Genomic DNA, 21,761 nt, shown 5'->3' with positions numbered 1-21,761 from the left:
GCATGACGGTGATCAGGTCTGGCAAGGGTCCGGAAACGGCGTCGGGGACGGCTTTCAACAGGCTGTCTCCAAGTACAGGCCCAGCGCACTGAAACAGCTGGAAGGGGGCCTGTGCGTCCCCTATGCCTGAGCCGGCGCGGAATACATTCCAACGGCGGATGAACACGTTCCATTCCTCTATTGACACGCCCACATCAACTTTGGGCCGATCGAGTCTCGGGCCGTGAGGGGCTGGGGCCTGGGCTGGCGCGGCCATGACAGGCGCTGCGTGCTGGTGGCTACATCCATGAATCGTCAATATAGCAATGACGAGTGCTTCAGACAAGTCATCGGATTTGAACTCGCAGCCGGGGACAGGGCATCCAACAACGACCATGGTGTCGTCATGAAGAAACACACTCCTCAATGTCAGTTTCGGTGATTTATTGACAAGGATGACGACACCCTAAAACAGAATAATGCAGCAAGATAAGCTGACAAAGTATTACATCCATGCAATTCAATCAACACAAATATATACCACGAAACAGAGTATAGTAGTATAATAGTATAATATATATATAGTATAATATATGGTATAATATAATAGTGGAAACAGTCTTACATGAATGAGTGGACGAACGTCTCAACTCGAGGCGGAGTGCATGAACAATGTTTGAACTAAAATGGCCGCTCGGCACTTCCGGGTCAGAGCACGGCATAACCAGGCAGCGACAGCAGTGACACTGCCCTCTAGTGGCCGGCGATAAACTCTTCAGAGAGGGTCTTCTCTACCGCCGGAGATATCGGCCCAATCCCAAACCACTCCCTCGACGGAGTGAACTCCGTCTGTAGCCACACTCGCAGCTCAACGAGGCTCCCTCCTGTCAGATGGAGGGAGTAAATACAGCAGCAAGCTTTGGGGCGGCCTCCGCTCTCCGGCAGAAACAGGAAATGCCGTAACTGTATGTAACAACGGTTTCAAATCAGCATCTTAGACAAAAGGTTTAAATTAATAACTCAAATAAAACTCCGAACATCTTTCATTGTGTTTCAAAGCTCTTTTAGTTTTAAACCTGATATTTATAAGCTTCTTAGTTTTTGCAACGGTCGGTAAATATACACAACTTTATAATAAAATGCACACATTTACCTTTTTCTAGACTAAACACAGGTACAATCCTAAATTAAAAACATATGAGGTTATCATGAGGTTGTTAACATCGCAGTTTATCAGTGGATGTTTGCTGGAACTACTTGTTAACAGCTTGTTTCCTGACGGACACACACAGCGTGACTCCGGTCAGGTAGAGACCGGTCTCAAGTCAGCACCGCTGCAGACTCTCTGTTTGAGGGCTTGATAGCCCACTCCCCCTCCACACCGCTCCACACTCGTTGCTTTGGAACAGCCCTCAATATGGCGGACCCTCCGCGTGAACGCGCAAACGGAGGGGTAGGGTGTAGGGGGCGGTTTGGGAATGGGCCATCGTCACTGCTCAGAGAAGTGCACTTCTCCCAGACCACGTTGATCAGATTATATTCCTGAACAAAAATCTGAAGAGAATGTAGATGCAGTTATGTAGAGAGGAGCCTTTCTGTTTAGTGTTTTTGGCTTAAATATTACTCCTTTGGACTTGAATTATTGGCAGGTACATTTTACATTAAATGTTGTTCTTAGTGACTTGAATTATTGGCTACCTCATCATATTCTGTGTTAAGCTAAAAATGCTGTAAAATAATCTGTTCAGAACAGGCCACCCGCTGCACCTTTTAATTCTCCATTATCCATTGTGATACTGCACTTTATGTACTTACGTTTCAAAGGCTTGTAAGCTACAGTTGGCACTGTTTCAATAAATGAAACAAATTTTCTCACCACATCTTTTGAGTCATTTTGTACAGCATTTGCAAGCTGTAGACTCTCTGTCTAGTCAGAGCCATATATTATATAATTGATGCTTTCAGTTTTCAGTTGAATTAATTCAATCCAAATCAATGGAACACTCACAAGATGTCACCAAAATAACACTGTCCCTTTAAAATCTTTCAGAAAAAGATGTAAGTGTATTGAATTATATCGAATCGTATCGAATCGTATCGTTGGCTGAATATCGTGATATATATCGTATCGTGAGCTGAATATCGTGTATCGTATCGTGAGATTAGTGTATCGCTACTACAGCCCTAGTGGGTTTTAACGGAATACGCGTGCGAGAGAGAGAGAGAAGTCATAACAAGTGACAGGACAGGTAGACGACGTGTTTTTCGGATGGAAAATGAGCCAAACGCGAAAACGCAGCATCACTTGGATGCACTTCAACCAAAACCCAGGCAGTGATAAAGCGCACCATTTGTAAAGGCAAAATATCCTTTAACACTAGAACCGCCAACGGGTAAATTTTACCCGCAGCTGTTTTTTGATTGTATGTAACTTTCGTTCAATTACATATTAAAGTCTCCCAGTCCGTGACTTTTCCTGAAAGTGTGTTATGTAGCACCCTCTGTTGTTAACAATTGTCAATATGAAGTCAGATTGAAAAAATCGCCAAAAAAAATGCCATTTATACCCATATCCGCCAGCGGGTAATATTTACCTCATAGAAAATGCAGCGTAAACATGACGTGTTGCTATAGCAACGCCTTTTGTCTACTGCGGTTCCTTATAGATAGATAGATAGATAGATAGATAGATAGATAGATAGATAGATAGATAGATAGATATATTGATAGATGGATAGAGAGAGAGACAGATAGATAGTTATAGATAGTGTACATCTTGGAGAATACAAGATCTTGGATGACTGAGCTCACGTTGAGGACGTAATGCATGTGTGCAGATTACGTGCCAGTTGAATAAAGATGGACACCCGGAATGAGAAAAGTAGTCCGCGTTGTCTATTTATGTAGACAATTATATGTTCATAGAACAGAACATTACAGATATATCGATAGAGAGAGATAGAGAGATTTGTACCTAAACAAAACACAAGTCTAACACCCAGCGTTTAAATCAGCACTCTTAGCGATATTTTAAACTTCATGCTATCTGCACAACCTATATCATATGAAAAACTGAGAGTCCACAGATTCTATTGGTATAAGTTTCATCCCTGTGTGATCAAAACTCACTGTTCTGTATGATAAATAGAAGAACATTGTACCTTGAAAATCTATAGCGGGTACATTTTACCCGTTGGCGGTTTTAGGTATACAGCGACCTCTGGCGGTCCTAGTAAACTACTACTACTACTTAAAGCAGGGTCGACAAATAATCTCCATCGCCACTTAAAAACACAATAGTATCTAATATTAAGAGTTGCGTGAATTTCATTCAAGGCAAGGCAACTTTATTGACATACATAGGGTACATTTAAAGTAGTACCTTAATAGCCGCTTTCACACCAAGTATTACTGACATGAATGACATGGATATGGCGCCACCTTGTGTCATGTTTACAATGCAGATTATTGACATTAGGTCTGGCAATACAGTCAATCATTATTCTGGTGATTATTTAGCAGATAAACCTAGTAACCCCGCCCACCTTAAATAAAAACGGCTCTTTTGAACGGCTCTTTGAAAGGAACGGAGCCATAAGATCCGGCTCCCTTCAAAGAGCCATAAATCCCATCACTACTGCCGTCTAGCACAGTGGTTCCCAACCTGGGGGTCGCGACCCCCTTGGGGGTCGCCAAAAATCGCAGGGGGGGCGCCAGACCTCAGATGATTTGAGACCTAATATCATATTTAGAATAAAAAAAATGTACATATAATTTTTTTTTTACATTTTTTTTTTTTACATAATGTAACGCAATACATGATTGGCGCTAAAAGCCTTGTCTACATTACAATAAAATATAGAAATTAATTGATTAACTAAAATTCAAATTAAAACAATTCATCTGATACTCCTCCGATTGGCGCCAACATTGACGTTACTGTGTCAGCTTTCATAATAATAACAGTTTGCTGCGCTTGCTAGCTAGCGACCGACTTCATAAGGTGAATATTTTTGTCTAAAAATGTAAAGGAGATGACAGCTCATCTGAAATCAAAAAGAAAATGAGGACCTACCTAGAGAGCTATCTTAACTTCAGTTTCATGGAGGGAACGGACAAAACCCGCCCAGAGTGTGTGATATGCAGAGAGAAGCTAGCCAACGAAAGCATGAAACCCAGCAAAATGAAGAGACACCAACAGACCATGCACCCAGAAACAGTCGGGCGTGATCGGGACTTTTTCATAAAGAAACAACACCTTGCAAAGGCAAACAAGCCAATGGATATTAGAACAGCGTTTGTTAGGGCTGGCAGCGAGGCCTCTTTTGAATGTGCACTTTTAATAGCAAAGGCAAAGAAACCGCACAACATTGGCGAGCAGTTCATTAAGCTAGCTTGCAATAAGATGGCTGAGAAACTGTGCGGCCCGCAGGTCGCGGAGAAGCTAAAAACTGTACCACTGTCAAACAATATGGTGAAAGACAGAATTGAGAAGATGGCAAGTAACTGCGAGCTGCAGCTGCTCGAAAAGCTTGGAAAGGGGCCATTTGCCATACAACTTGATAAAACCACAACTGTAGCAGACGAGGCTGTGCTGATCGTTTATGTGCAATATATCGATGGGGTAGATTTGAAGCAGGACATTCTTACTGTACGTCTACACTACAGGCATCAAAAAATGCTTTCAACGCTTCGCCCATTCACTTGAATGGGGTGACGTAGAAGATTTTTAATCTTCGCCGAACTGCATTGTGGGGAGCATGGCATGGCTTTGCAAGCATCACGAGCATCTATCGGCATCAAAAGTTGAACAATGTTCAACTTTTGAGGCTCGATGCTTGGCATCAGCCAATCAAATTCCGTTTATGCAAATCCCGCCAGTGCAAGCTCAGCCAATCCAACCGCGTGCAAGCTGGGAGAGCCAGACCGCAGTTCATTTCCTCATATTCCAAACGAGATATTACGGTAGCAAATCAGCCGGTTCTTTACGACCGGAACTATTTACCGGGATACAAACCGGAGGAACCAGGCATGGAGGGAGGTGGCAGAGACAGTGGGTGAAACTGATAGTTTTTTCGCCTGTTTGGAGAGTTTATATCCAGTTTACTAAGTTTTAACATTGCTATTGCTTTGTATGTCGGGGACGGGAGATTCATGTGATTGGTTGCTCGCAAAAAATCGCCAAGCTTCAGACACGCCCAGCTTCAAGATTTTTTCATGCCTGTAGTGTAGATGGGCCGTTATATCAGTCAACCTTACCAATACCACCCGGGGTGAGGACATTTTTACTGCAGTGGATTCTTACCTCTCATCCCACAAGCTTTCCTATGAGAATTTAGTTGCATGTTGCACAGACGGAGCTGCCTCTATGATGGGGAAAAACAAGGGATTTAACAGTCGCTTGAAAGAAAAGGCCCCACACTGCACAATATTTCACTGTGTGATACATCGCCAGGCCCTGAAACTGTCAGAACACCTCAGCGAAACACTCTCAACTGTTATTAAAATAGTCAATTTCATCAAAGGTCGCCCCACCAACAAGCGTCTATTCGCAGACTTGTGCGAGGATGAAGCGCGCCAAACCCTCCTCCTGCACACCGAGGTGCAATGGCTCTCACGCGGCCGAGTGCTGGCACGCTTTGTAGAACTGAAGGAAAAAATTGAAGAGTTTCTACAAACTCGTAACCGCGCACTGTCAGAGCAAGTGACTGAGTCATTCTGGATTAAAACAGCATACCTGGCCGACATCTTCAGTCTCTACAATGAAACAAACAAGCGTCTGCAAGGCGTGGAGTCCAACATTCTCCAATGATGCATTTGTGCACAAACTGGAGTACAGGGTCGGGAAAATGGAGAGGGGGGAGCTGCAACAGTTTCCACTACTGCTTAAACAATCCTGAAACGGTGCCTGTACGTCGCGAGTTCATCCGCCATATGAACGCACTGCAAACGGAAATGCAATCACGGTTCGCTGACATAGACGAGTATCTCTCCAAGGAATTGTGGGTTTTAGATCCCTTTATTGCCAAAGTTGAGGATGTGGAATACCTGGATTGCAAAGATGAGCTCACCGACATCCAAGCTGACTCGCTGTCAAAGAAATACTTCCAGGAAAAAGGATTTAAAAAGTTTTGGATTCTCAAAGGACCAAGCCTCGCTCCAAAGTTCACACTGCATGCCACGACCAGGATTATACTCCCATTCAGTACGACATATCTATCAGAAACAGCCTTCAGCGCACTTGTTGCCATCAAAACAAAAGCACGCAACACACTGGACGTTCACAACGACTTTAGACTGGCTGTCACTCACATTACACCGGACTTTCCATCCCTGGCTGCGGGCGTGCAAGCCCAAGGTTCACATTAATGAACCTACTTGAACCTCGTCTTCTCTTTGCTACCTGTTCCATGGCAGACAAGCATTTGATTTACCTGCTTAATATGCCAGTTTTTCATTTTTGTTTTATACAGGCCTATGCAACCATATTACCATGTATTTATTAGACATAGTATATTCTTTTGAAGTGTCCTGGTCTTCGACATTTGAAATAAATATGATGCATACATTTGCAAGTTAGTAGCTAATAAAAGCATACAAAGACAGAAATGTATCATTTTTTCTTTAATATAAATGTTTCTTCTGCGCGTAAAGTGTCGGTTTCAGTTGGATTATTTGTCACAGTTGCTCCGATCAGATCGGTCTCCTCCATTTTGTAGATTATTTACGATTTTTTAATCCACATAAACACATCGCCAAAATCCGGTTTACTATGAGCATGTGTTTTAACAGTTGAACCCCTTTGTGAATTGTTTCCACTTGCGCCGTCCTTTAATTTCTTGATACAGCGGGCATCCAAATTCATTAATCCTGAGTCCAATAACCAACAAAGTCACTCCAATAGTGCTCCTTAATTACGCTTTCATCATCCTTTAATGAAATACTTCACATTCATCCAGTTTGTGACAGTAGTTGTAGCATTTCTGAGACTTTAAACTTTAATTACCGCTGTTGCCGTGTTTGTGTTTGTGTGTGTGGGGGGTGTAACCGCTGTTACCAGGCACGGCTGTCACTACCCGATCTGCCCCCCTACCCGATCTGTACTGCGCATGTGCGAGATGGTCCGCCATACTGGACAACTACATACGGCAACTGTAATAGGACACTTCACACAGTGGCGTTTGGCAAAGCAGAAAAAGAACACAAAAAAACCGGGAGAGATGAGTTATTGTTATGACAATGTGACTTCACTATTATTTAACAACTCTTTTTATTGGGTTCTTTTATTTGGGGTTAAGTACATTATCAGAATAAGTGAGACATAGATTTAACTTCTGTTAAACAGCTATATGCCATACATTTTTGCATACATTCACAGTAAATATTTATTCAGTATGATAACTGCCAAACAGAAGTTAAATCCATTTTCTTTTTGTGCTTTGCCAAACGCCACTGTGTCAAGTGTCTTAGTTGGGTTGCCGTACGGAGTTGTCCAGTATGGCAGACCATCTCGCACATGCACAGTACAGATCGGGCAGGGGGGCAGATCGGCAACAGCGATAATTAAAGTTTCAAAGTTTTGGGGGGTCGCAAATTCCAACAGGAGTCATTTGGGGGGGCTCTGGGTGAAAAAGGTTGGGAACCCCTGGCTAGCAGGTAGTCGGCGTATTTATGGGGGAGTGGATTTGGCTACTGGCGAATGAGATCGCTGATTTTCACTGGGTGCCGGTGTGTCAATCAGCAGTGTCTGTGTCTTCGTTGTGACAGTTCGTTGAGGAGGTTAAACAAGCATGCAAATAAAAAGAGTTCATTGCTATATAGCGCACAACATTAAAATAACAACACTATATGTAACATGCAACAATTATATAAAAGGTTTAACCATCCGTCCCACTCTCCAACATACTGACTTTATTCACTTTGTGGCAGTTGCTGTGGCGGTAGGGGGGCGGGAGATGACGTCTTGCTCTTATGGTGAAGTCGGGATTAAATGACCTGACCCTGAAATGTTTTAGTTCCCTCTCTCTGTCCCTGTCTCTCTATGTTGCACTTTGCATCCTGAGTCCTTAGGTGTGTATATGTCTCTCCATATTTTGTCGCTGTGATGGTTTCACCACCGTGCAAGGTGCAGTCAGGAAACTTTACTGAGGTCTGTCGAGATCCAAATGGAGGCTGGCTTCTTAAATGGGTGTAGTCCCAAAAAGGGTGCTGGAGGTCGGTGTAGAAAGTGGGCAAGGGGCCTGAGCCACAGGAGTGTCTGTGGTCCAGGAGGAGACCTGTTGAAAGCTCAGTAGTCAACATGTCCTTGTTTCCTTTAGCACTACACCCAACCCCACATTTCCTGATGGCCAACAGTGTGTGAGTGTGTGAATGGGAGACTCTCTGAGCAGGTGCACCCCGCAGCCTCTGCCTCTGTGAGTGTATGAATGTGTGAATGCTGACTTGTGTAAAAGCTCTTTGAGAGGATGCAAAGATTGAAAAATAATGCGGACCACTAATCAGTTCCAACGTTCACCCTGGACCAATGTGATCCCATCGCCAATGGTCTCCAGGTTTGCAGTCGAATTGTTCAAAAATTAGCTCCTATCGTCTTTTCCTATCCAATATTCCTTGACCTCTGTGTGAAACGTCACAGGGTTAAGGAATAGTGGATAGGAGCATTCAAAAGGAAAAGAGACTGCGGTGCTTTGAGAATCCGACTGCACTTTCACTATCCGACGTATTTATGATGCACCAGCGGACGTCATAAATGTGTGTCTGCTGTGGGGAAACTACAATTTTATATACAGCGGACTACACGATGTATAATAAGGCAAGGCAAGGCAAGTTTATTAATATAGTACCGATGACAATCATATTAGATTCATATTAACCCTAGAACTGCAGACAATATAGCTAGGACTCAATCAAAAAGTCTGTTCAAAAAGGCAGAATTCCAGGTAAGAAAATCAGATATGGCATTTGCCATTACACATATTTAATTTAAATTTATGTTAACACTTGAACCGCCAACAGCGTCAGCACCTACATAGATATCATTTTCAAATCATTTAATTTGTGCCTCTTCATCATTTCCTTATAAACTAAGTAGGACGATTTAAAACTCACTTAATTAACTCACAAACAAAAACAACATAATTAAAACATTTAAACAAACTACTAAAAGTAGATGAGCTACATCATTCAACAGTTTACAGTAACTTCTGATAATAACACAGGGGAAACAAACGAGGCCTCTCTCAATTCAATTCAATTCAATTCAATTCAATTCAATTCGAATTGAATTGAATTGCCTCTCTCTCTCTCTCTCTCTCTCTCTCTCTCTCTCTCTCTCTCTCTCTCTCTCTCCTGACAGCCCGTCAGTATCAGGGTTAGTCAAAATCAAGCGGCAAACTCTGGGGAACAGCCGGGACGCCAATACGGAAGTGCAGCACACTGCAGTTTATACATGGGCCGCTAGAGACTGACTGCAGAAAGGAGCAATTTCCATAGACCCCCATGTTAAAATGCCCAACTTTACAGCAGAAAAAAAACATGTTTCTACCCATGGATGCAATAAATATTATTATCGATATAGTTAGATTCCACCTTCATGATTATGAATCTGTGAGTGAATTGTTTTCTAACACGACCCTTTTATTTATATTAGGTCTTAAAGTTTTTGCCTATTTAGGGCGTGGTCACTTTGATGGACATGTACATGCCTCACTGTCAGCTAACAGCAACTTGTCCACTCTGCTAGGCTACAACCGTAGAGGCTACAACGTTAGTTAGTCATAGTACTGTACTTGACCCTTTAGCTTTAGCCGTGTTCTTGGTGATTGTGCCTTTTAGGGAATATTGTTACAAATACCAGACAATTAAAATGTCGTGCTGTGCGCTTGAATGTACTAGCAGAACTTCCAAGAAGTCTAAAATTATAATATTATACATGTTAATCCCGTTCGCAGGTGTTTGTGTGCTTGGTAGCTTAGCTTGTTACTTATTAGCCAGCAAAGGACGTAACCCTTTATACATACATATACATTTTAGTTTATGATTCAGCCTTGGGTAAGACTTTTATAGTCTATGGCTATGACGCCCATAATGCTAAACGGGATCAAATGTTAATAGGGGACCCAATTATCCCAGTGGTGGCCACCGGAGCTAACGGAGCCGCAGGGGGCTAGCTCCAGCCGGCTCCGTTAGGTCCGGGCGGTGGAGTCCGTCTTTTCTTAACGTGTGAATGACAAGCATTAAGAATAACAAAATATAGCTAATTATCTTGCAGATTGTCTCATTTGATTATAAATGTAACGTTTTGTTAACTGTGTTCGTTATTCTCCCGACCAGGAGAGAAGCTTTAAAAGGAGACTAAATGGAGTCTCAGTGAAAGTTCAATTGGGTACTTTAATTAAAAAAGGCGCGGGTTGGTCACAAGCATGATATTGTTCAGTCAGACAAACAGCTGTGATCCGCTCCTCGTTAGGGAAGAGAAAAGCCTCGATCTCTCCTTCGGTGCTGTTATATATCCTCTGCTGGCTCCTCCCCGCCAGCCGGCTCGCCTCGTCTCCAATGTCCGTTATTGCATTTAAACAGAGGATTGGTTCTTTTCACATTCAATATATGCTTAACACGCCTTTTCTCCTCATATTCTCTTTCATCACTTTTCATTTAACACATTCTAAACGCTGTAATCAATACTCTAAAAAATACTTCTCGGCTCGTTTGGTTTCTGGTCATTCCGGATGTTGTCACATGCTCCTCTCGTCTGTAAACAATAATGTAGTCAAATAAACTGTACCTTCATTTAATATTCAGCATGGTAGTATCTCGACATCTATAGTTGTAGTGTTAAATCAGTAGGCTTCGGTTTGCACCACTCCATATCATTTCGCTACTAAATTCACCTCTTTAGGAAATCGTATATTAGCCACATGCTAAATGCTAACCGGAGATGAAGGATTTTCAGAATAAAAGCTTAACTGCTTGTGCACAAGAATTTCAGTTTTTTCAGTATAAAAGAGCATTAAAACTGACGGCATGTTTAAACTACATTTCCCCATTAAAACATTGATTTTAATTTCTAACAGTCCCTCCTTACACACCTAAAAGGTGTGTATAATACTGAAATCAATGAGTTCTTCATATGAACTTTGCATATTACATATCTCATATTAACAAACATACAATCTAATGGAATGGTTTTAAAGCCGGCTTTACAAAAATACAAAATAAATTCTTGTCTGTGTTCAAATATAAAAGTTTTCCCTTGTGCATAACTTCTAGTGTTTACATTCAATATCATTCTTCAAAATAGCAGCAATGGCTTGGTATCAGAACATTTCTTCGTCCCTCCTTTCACAGAAACCGTTCTCATACCACGCTCAGTGTTAAGGCACTTGTTTTTACAAAGTGAAAAGAAACAAACCATTTTAGAACAGCAATGATTTTTACAACATGAGATCCACCATATTAGAATAGTATAAAGTAATAAAGAATAAAATAAAATATCTTGGAATAGTGTAAAGTAAATTGAAATGGATTCACTCCATTTTAGCATTTTATTTTGCTCACTTCTTCACATGATTTCATAATGTAAAGAATCACATCAGCTGGACATTCATTGATCAATCTCATCTCCGAACATCCATATCATTTAAACTAACTCATCATTGTCATCAACATCTGTATACGGGGGTTGGTTGTCTTGTTCTGCAAGCATTTGTAATCGTCTCCTTGGTGAGAAATTTACCCTCCCTCCTTTCATACCATTTAAGGTATGAAAGTAATATGTTCTCTAGAAGGGGCCGTCGTGATCAATCGGTACGTTCTACTCTGGGGTACGGCATTCTAAACAGTCATTTCTGGGAGAAGATTTTGGTCAGTTACAACAGTTGTAGAGTTTCATCACTTAAAAGTTCCTACTCAGTAACTTTGGGTGGTCTGTTCTAATGCAGTGATAAAGTCCCTGAAATGGTGGGAAAACCGGTGGAATATCAATAACGCATCATACTAATTTATCTTCAATTATGGTCTACTTAAATAACTATGCTAACCCCTTTAACAGCGTGTGGAACCTTGGGTGCCCGAGCATGTGATAATTACTTCCTCCTTTAACAAGGATTTTAAAAACAGAAGTCATTTCATTAATGGTTTGTAGTTCAATTCAGGAATTTACACTTATGGCAGATATGTTTCTCCTTTAAATAACATCTCTAAATGTCAGGTCATCACTGATTGAATGGTGTCTTTTAAAACTCATATTCTGGTGCCGTGCGCTCCCTCTGAAGCTGCAAGTAAGGTTTAAAACATCTGCAGGGTGGGTCGAGCGACCCCTTCTCCCTGAACGATATTTGTTGTAAAATATGCACCATCACAATGAGTGATACAAGGCCCCCCATGTATTACTCCCAATTATATTAGTTTTTTTTTAAATTAAAATGTGCAATCTCTCTTTGCCCAGTGTCTTTTTTAAACTCTACATCTTGGACGAAAAACAAATGTTATTTCCACCTTAATCTTCCCTCCTGAGGTAATAACCATGCTACAATGGAGAAATCAATACTGTAGATTGGAATACTATCTTTGGCTTGGTACTAGCTCTACCTTTAACATTTTCCATACAAATAAAGATTTGTCTGCTTTTATAGAGTGGTTACTAAAACCATCCCTTTAAACTGTAGGTCTATACTGTAACAAATAAAGTCTTACCCAAATTCACACATGAATAAAAAAAACTCTTAAAGAATAATTTGTTCATATGATGAAAAGATTGAATAATATGTTCTACCCTCAGTGTGTTTTTAGGGTTATTTAATAGTTTCCTCTTTCTTTCTTTATAAATTAACCAATTGATTAATTCATGGCTAATAAATCTTTTTCTTTCCGTATTTCTCGTTGGTGAATAAGTGTGTTTATGTGTAAACTCACTCACTCCCGTTTTCCTTCTCTCCCCCTCTGGTTGTCAAGCCACGACCCCCTCACGTTCTGCCGGACCATGCCAACTCCTCCGGCCTGTCTTCTCCTCCGTCCACCTTCTCCTCAGTCCATCTGCTCTTGGATCCTTCCGCTGTAACTCTTTTCAGTGTCCCATCTGCTTTGCTTTTCATCTCCTCCTTTACAGTCTCTACTTTGTTGCATGGAGGGCGTATTCCGCTCTCATGTCCCACACTCTGCTCTTGTGTCCAAATCTTGTGGCTCCGCTTGGAACTTCATGTTCTGTGGGGGACCGATGAGAGTGTGCCTTTTATGTCACCTGTAGTTCTGGATTCCTCAGGTGGAGATGGTTCAGCTCTGCTTCTCTGTCTGTTCGATGGAGGAGGAGGAGTCTTCCGTGGTGAGGTCTTTTGTCTGCTTGGAAGTTGGGGTCGTAGCGTTCTGACAGGCGGAGAGATAGAGAGAGAGAGATCTCGGGACGAATTATCTATAGTTAATTCTAACACACTGAGGTAAAAATAAATCCAATCTTTCCCACTCTATTTTCCTAACCATACTATCTTTCTTTGATGTTAAATGTCATCTAAGCCCAGTTAATGTTTTCTAATAATTGTACCATATCCCTAAACATTGTTTTCACCCACTGTAACATGTTTACTCCAATTAACTCTTTCAGGAAACCACTTTCTTCCATAAATTTAAATACCTAGATGCTTCAAGCACCACATATTTCACACACTATAAAGGAACGTCTCCATATTTTCTCCATCACTTTAAATCTCACTGTTATTTAGAACATTAGTAACTTTGGTGACTGGACATGTCTGCTTGGAAATTTTGTTCATAGAGTTTGTACGTACAAAGCTGTACTTTTGGGTTAGTAGCCTGTTTCAACTGTAATCATTTTCAATAATTCTACTCAGGTCACCGGTCGGTTGTTCATAAACTTAACAGGGGGAGTTTCTGGTACAGACTAAAACATGGATCCAGTGTATTTAGAGATTCCCCTAATCTGTAAATCCCCATCACTTACATATCCCGATCACTTAAACCCATCTCATCATTTGATACAAGAACTGCATATAGGGGGGGTGAATCATCTTGATTATAACCGCCTCTTGTTTGGGACCGAGTATTTCTAACTCCTCCTCTTTTTGCTCAGCTGATCTTTTGGCTCTGGGGATAAGTGAAAGTCTGTGAAACACAGCTGGAGTCTTGTTAGTGATGTGGGCATTCTCTATGAGTGAACTAATGGTTCCATGTTTTACTTGATATTGTACTCCCCATCCAACCAACAAGGTGCCAAGTGTAATGAGCACAATCAACAATGCTATTCTGACTCTTATCCCTAGGGGACCCCACAATTGGTTTGGCTTTGTTCTCGTCATCATCTCTATTTTATCCCTGGTTGTGTCCGTTACAGAATTTAAATAATGAGTCCAAAAATAACATACAAAAAATTGGACTCTTTTTCAGATGTAAAACAAAAAAAATAGGTTTTCACATTAATGTACAATCTATAAAAATCTATAGACAATTTGTCTTTTGAGCTGTTTCTATCTTTATCTTATTTCTATTTATTGTTTTGTTCCAGCTCTGCCAAATCAGTCCTAACTCCCAATAATGTTCTGGAAGTTGCCAGTGAAGGGTGACAATGTGTGAGGTGGTGTCAATTTGCTCCTTTTTCTTTACCTTTAAACCGGAGCGCGTGTGAAGTTTGTTACAACTTTTCACGCTTCCGTCCACCGGGGATGAGCCCACTGTCTTTTGTGAACTTTCACCCTCACCCAATCACCTGGCCGAACAGGAGTCTCTTCTGGTGTCTCTTCTGGTGTCTCTGTAGTTTTCCTAGCCTGCTGTGTAGACAAAACTTGCATAATATTACTCAAAGTTCTGACATATTCATCCACTTCTATTTGTCTAATATCTAAAACTGGACCACTCCCTCCTTGGAGAAGGCCCAAGCTTCGGCATACCTCTTGTTGTTTTATGACCTATCGTTGACTACATTTTATTATTTATTAACTACAACGTCACTGAAATCAACATATCTGTATAATCATGACACTCCCTCCTTTGAGCATAAAATGCTCAATTAATATTGTAATGATTACCGTATTATGAACAGGACATGGAAATCCCACAACGTTGCATTAAATAAATATAAATTCTCCGTGTACCCACAAGGCGTACAAAAATATCATATGATGTATGGCTTTCTGATGGCATAAATGCATATTCACAAACATTTCCCATTAGCACTTCTAATAGTTTACTTGTTTCAATAATGGCTTTTGTCATGGTATTATGCATCATCGTTGCTGCGAAAAACAATACCCCTGGTGTCGCTAATGCGTCTCAATAACTCTAGGATTAGAGGATTGGTTGACACTGATGAACTAACATATGATAAAATAATCTTTCTCCAAACTGGAGGGAAAATATGAACTATTATCACAGAGAGTGACCTGCATGAAGGGCTGGTGCCCCTCACTCAAATGAGATATTGCCTTACGCACTACACTATAAATCAGTAAAGTTACTCAAGAATAAACAAATAAAGACTGATTCTTGAAACTGTTGTAAAAACCCTACAACTTCTTCATCCAAGCTCTTAATCAGTGTTATGTTATTTAATCTGCGGCTCATGCCTTAAAACAGATACTTCAGACCGATTATACAATTGTGTTTATGAGAAAAATGTAATCTGACTCCATAAATCACATAATTGTTTGATTAAAAACTGCACTTCTGGCTAAGAATAAATGAAGTTCCCCTTTAAACACAGCCCCGGTCTTCTGGCGGGGTCTATCTATGTACTGGCTGGAAAATGTTGGGCCAGTCTCTGTCGCTCCGTCACAGTTCTCCCACTAACAGTCACTCTCTAGTTCTGCTGGGTTCTTGTTGACTTCTTCACTGGTTTGAGACAAGCGACCCTATCGGACACCTCCCTTTGTAGCCAGACTTCACCACAGCAGAATCGAGTTTCTGTTTTCAGGTCTGGACAGCTTCACGACAGGTGTATCGCCGCCCCTTGCATATTTTGGGTGGAAGCCCGTCTTCTTGACCTCACTAGTTGTGTGGACACAATAGTTTTCTGTGTGGGGGAACAACATCACTTGTAATCTGTATCCTTCTCATAATTACAAAAATAGTCTGCTAAATGTTCTACTCTGCTACTTCTAATTGGTGGATGCTCTGTGTAAATGCAATATTCTACTCACTATCTTTTAAATAACATTCAACCTCTCCCTCCTGTGGTGACATATGTGGCTCTATGTAGCTGGTTTTCTAATTACTCTAGTGCTGAAGATGCATCACCTGATGGTCCGGTCCTCTAAGCTTCCTCATTGTTGTGGATGATACCAGGCTGTCAGTGTCATTCGGTTCATGTTTGGAAATCCTGTACGTCTTTGACATCTCTGGGACCCCCTGCCTCCGTCGTCATCACTGCATGGTGGGCCGTTGTTTGGTGCATGTGGTGGGTATTTCATTTGTTGTTGTGGACAATCTCTAGCCCAATGGCCCAGCTGATTGCATATGTAGCATCCCTCGAACCGGAGAACTTTTCCTCTGCCTCTGCCTCCTCGGAAACCTCCTGGTTGTTGGTTCTCCATCTGATTCTCTGGCTGGTGAGGTTCAACTGTTTGAGATGTCTGCACTGCATTCTCTGGTTCTTCCTGAGCTTGAATTGTTGGAGGAATCTGCCCTGCCTTCTCTGATGTAGCTGCCATTTGCCTTGCCGCTTTCTTGTTTTTATTAGCTTCGGTATCTTTCTCAGCCATTTGTATCTTCAAGAGTCTTAGTTGTAATGTTTTAATTTCTTCGTATTTTTCCCTCTGGGTTGCTTGGTATTTCAATCCTCCTTCTCCAGCCGCTATCAGCGGTAGCATGAGTGTTGAGCAGTTCTTGAGTCTTCCAGCTTCAGTTACGGTTGTGGTGTCTGGAGAACCTTCGCCTTCTCTTCTCTTGAGTTGTGCTTCCATACTTTTGCTGAGGTCTTCCATCTTTCTGTTGAGCTCCTCTTCCATTCTTATGCCTAGTTCTTCCAATCTTCTGTTGAGCTCACCAGATAGGAGTCTTACCTCATACTCCAAGTCTTTGACACGTGTAGCTGTGGGGAGACCGTCCAACTCCAATACTCCTCCTAAAACACCTAGAGTTGGAGCTTGTATTGGGGGTTGAAAGAAACTGTATACTTCTGTCATGTAGGGTGGAGGCGCATTTGTCAGGCTTGGAAGGAGCTTTGAAGGCTGGATTACTGGAGCTTCTTCTGTCTTTTCTTTCTTATCTTCCTTTGCTGTGAGCTCTGCTCCTTGAGCCACATACATGCTGTTCGTTGATTCTTGGCTGACATATTTTAGATGGAGTACCAGACTTGTAACTCTAGATTTTCTTTTTTCAGCTCTGTTCATAGCAATGTTTTCAGGTCCATACCAAGAGGGTTGTCCGGCTTTGATCCATGCTTTTTCCTGTTGTAGGTATTCAGCATTCTCTTGTTCAACTACAGTTTTTATATGGGCTTTGGTTGGTCCAGGCTGATCATCTGCTGGAAACAGTCCTCTCGTTTGCCACTGTTCCAACAGTTTCTCCATGTGGTTCCATGTCTTTTGTCTAAGATTTGGAACTGTTATAGAATCTGATCTGATTTTTATCCTTCCCTTGATATCTGCTGTTGAGCATGGCTCTGCTTCTAGTCTCAACTTAGTGTCTATAAGTGGCATGTTCTCTTCCTTTTCGAATGAAATTATGAAGTTATCAAAGATTGAAGCACTAATCCTCCGACTAGCACCTTTGTTCCTGATAAATATCCTATGTCATCCGATCTTAACTTTAAATCAGGTTAGGTTTTTTTTTTTTTTTTTTTGAGTTGTGGTTAATATTATTAAAGTAAATTAAAATATAAAATTTGTGCAAATTTTAAATTGTTAAAAATAAAAATTGTACAGTGTACAGTATGGTTTTGACTTTGAAATATGAAAATAGAAATCTGTGGTAAAAATCGAAATCCACTGTGTACAGTGCATACCGAAGTGTATGAAATTATGCAAATGTCTCAACTTGTGTTAGCTTCAATAAAGTGGTGTTTGAATATTCTACAGTCTAGGTTATGTTATTATGTAAAGTTTCTCATCTTATAATTAGAAACCACTTTGCAATTCTATTCTGGCGATCAAGCTTATGTTTATTTATCACACTTAAAATTATACTTCACATGGTATGGGGTTTCTTCTATTTGTGTAATAATTCTGTACTACCACCAGAGTGCGCTATTTTAATTTCCTAGCTTAATCCACTAGGGAATAGCTGTTGCAAAACTGAGTTGTTTTTAACAAGGAGAAACTTATTTTCCTTAAAAGTATCTTTAAAATAGGAAGAACATTACACTATGGTTAAACAACACAGCACGTAACCGCCAAAACACATTTGCAACCAGGAATATTTCAAAAACCGCCAAAACACATTTGCAAGCAGAATTAGATCAATAATCCGCCAATACACTTTTGCCAGCAGCTTCAAAACGTTGAAAATACAACAATCCTTCCCTTTAACATCCAAAAATTGATTCAGCCTTCTAGTTCCAACTGTGACCAGAAGTATTATTCGTTCTTCACAAGATGGAGGTCAGGGAAATGCCTCATTGGAGTGAAACCAGCTGCATAAGAACAAAGAAAGGAGTGCTTTGAATTTGCATTTCACGAAATGGCGATTGCCCTGTCTTTGTATTTCCACATGTGGGGTGTAAACAAGATGGCACCCGACTATTTCGCACTCTGACCTGTAGACAAAGAGATTTGTCCATGCGGCTCTCAGGTGGGAGTTTAAACAATGGCGAGGTGATCTTTAAACGAACCGTAACAAAGTAAACCACTGGTGTGGTATTATAAACCCTGAAATACAAGCCAAAACAACACTTAGTTTAAAATAACAACATTTCTATCTAGTTTACTATGAACAAATGGGCTACTATGAAAAAATGGGCTTTATCTTATTGATATCATCACTTAAAGTTAGGAACCCTTACGCACTAGCTATAAACCTGTTCACGTAATATTTGCCTTTATAGTCGACTATGGGCTTTATCTTATTGATATCATCACTTAAAGTTAGGAACCCTTACGCACTAGCTATAAACCTGTTCACGTAATATTTGACTTTATAGTCGACTATGGTTAACTGTTGCTATTTGGACACGCCAAACCGGGACCAATATGGAGACCTATCAGCAACTAATAATAGACCGTCGTCTTATTACTGCACTGCTGTTGTAATTCCGATTACCGTAACCCACCTGCAATATCTTGTTTAAAACAGAACAGTTTTAACCACTGATAAAGGCTTAGACCTTAACCAAGCCTTTTCTTGAAAAGGACTTTCTTTAAAGCACTTTCTTCGGTCTTAACCCTGAGTTGATTCACTATGCCCCGCTGGTTTTCACTTACTCGGCCCTTAACCGATTCGCTATGTCTCCAGATCTTAACAAAAATCGTCAAATGGGCTATATACCCTTACGTCATAGGCTAAATAACTACTAACGTAACAAGAGACACCTATGTGAAAACAGCAAGGCACCTATCCGAAGTACAATGTCCACACACATTTATATTTAAAATTCAACACCCACACGTGGTTAATAGCATGCAGGGTTAATGGAACAAAAGAAAGTGTGAACTCACCCTGCTTGTGACAAAACAACGCCTCGTGGTTTTAGAGTGATTATTTTATCAATTTGGGTTGTTTTAACATTAAAATGCACAGCTATTTTCAGGATCCGCCGGCTGCCGTCAAACACACAAATCTAACTTTGCCTAGTTTAATAACCTATTCAATACAAACATGCCACTTGTAAAAATGAAATAATATTTCTGTGAACCGATCCAAGTGAATCTGCGGCCCCCTGGTGGCCAGTACATCAATTATGTGGCCCCCACCACCATCAAAGTTGCCCATCCCTGATCTAGAGAATTCAAACAGCTCTTATCATGGCTGCCACTGAGGGACTTCCGGCTCATTTCACTCCGTTAGGAACCTTCCTAAGCTTAGCTAACAATTTGACTTCAACCCTGTTTTATATCTTATTTAACTTTCCTATTTGTTGTTCCACAAACCAAAGGTCAGCCCAGATTGCTCCCCTGCAGGCGGCCATGTGCTTGCTTGGAGTCCTTATCGCAGCGGACTGGAGGTCTGATTCCGACCCATGGACCTTTGCTCTGTCATTCCCTCTCTCTCCTCTTTCCAGTCTGTATCTCTGAAATAAAAGGAAAGACTCGACAACAAAACAAATCTAAATTTGACCACCGTTTTGTTGCTGCACTTCTGTGCGCGTGTGTGTGTGTCACTTTTCAGAAGATTAATATTGAAATATGTGTCATTTTGTATTTATTAATTTGTGGTGGAAGTCATAGTTTTACTCGGTGAACATCCCTTCTGCTTTCATGTCTTCTATCTCTCTTTAGCACTTCCTCCATCTCCCTCCTCTCCTTCATCTCCTCTCCTTCATCCCTCCTCTCCTTTATCCCTCCTCTCCTTCCTGTTTGAAGTAGGCGGGTCCTAGCAGACTGAGGAGCGCTCAGTGAAGTTAAGAGAGAGGGCGGGGGGGGGGGGGATGAATTGATGTGCAGCAGTTTGGAGTTCCTCTCGCTCCACAGGGCTTTGCTCACATTAGAGTGAGAGGAGATGATGTTTTCACATGGGCATGGCGTTAGTGCTGTGTCGGCACTTTAATGGATACAGGGCCATTCCAAACACAAGTCAGCTGATTTTCCTCTTTATCACCAACTTGCCCTTTAGTTCAATTGATTTATTATTATTTCTTAGAACTCCTTATGTATGTGTTCTGAGTCATTTTAATGAAAACATGTGTCTTCAAAAACTGGATTATTTCAGACATTACAATAGAATGTATAGATTACAATGGATTTGAAAATGTAAAATGTCTCTTCTTTCAGATCTCTCGTTTCACACACTGTAGGAAGAGTCACTGTCCAGCAGTGTGAACAGCCACACATCATTCTTTACTAAGAAATGTCACTTATATCAACTGCTCCAAAAAAGTGTACATTAGTCATCTCTCCCTTGCTAAAAATAAATGTAGCATATGTATGCCAATCATAACACATCTGTTGGATCAGCATCTTGTCCTGCTCTGTATATATCCCTTCACTTAAATAAGAAAGTGAGGGATAAAGAAATTAGTTTATTTCACTTTTGATTTGAAATAAAGGTTGCCTTTTGTTTGTGTGCCTCTCAGCTCAGTTTGTTGTTTTGCAGTGTGTTCGAAGACATCACTAGAGGACATGTCATGTTGTCAGAAAGAGTTGCAGGCCACTTCTTATTCACTGGACAAGTCCCACTGTGGTGCTATCTCTATCTTCCCATAAACCCACACCACACTCAAACACAATTATTATTGAGAATATTTATATAAAATGATATACAAATGAATCATTAATAAGGAAAACAATAAAGACGCATTGCATCATGCCAGAAGGTCCAAATGTGAAATAATAAGAAACTACTGTTAGTAGTGGCATTGACCTCCAATAATCCCTATGTGCATGTTTGTATGTATGTACTTATTTGTGTTCTAATGGTAGGGTTTGGAGTATTTATACATCTTAATAGAAAAGTAGTCGTAATACATTTTATCCTAAATGTGTGTGTGTGTGCGTGTTATAGATCTATCGACGCTGCTGGCTGGTGTTCAAGAAGTCATCGAGCAAAGGACCTCGTCGTCTGGAGAAATACCCTGATGAGAAGTCTGCCTACATCAGAGCCTTCCCCAAGGTGTGTGTGTGTGTGTGTGTGTGTGTGTGTGTGTGTGTGTGTGTGTGTGTGTGTGTGTGTGTGTGTGTGTGTGTGTG

General features: G+C 41.0%; 1 protein-coding gene across 5 annotated transcripts in view; it reads left to right on the top strand.

The window, feature by feature from the left end:
* Positions 1-21,761, top strand: part of dok4 (docking protein 4) — a 166,989-nt gene that overhangs the window by 92,746 nt on the left and 52,482 nt on the right. For all 5 annotated transcript variants that reach the window (XM_079667222.1, XM_079667221.1, XM_079667223.1 and 2 more), the window contains one exon: positions 21,577-21,684. In XM_079667222.1, coding sequence (XP_079523348.1) covers positions 21,577-21,684 — 108 coding nt within the window. The remainder of the gene's footprint in view (positions 1-21,576; positions 21,685-21,761) is intronic.

Source organism: Notothenia rossii (genome assembly GCF_949606895.1).
Source record: "Notothenia rossii genome assembly, chromosome: 2".
Taxonomy (NCBI): Eukaryota; Metazoa; Chordata; class Actinopteri; order Perciformes; family Nototheniidae; genus Notothenia; species Notothenia rossii.
Note: the sequence above shows the minus strand (reverse complement) of the source record. Positions and strands in the feature narration are given on the sequence as shown.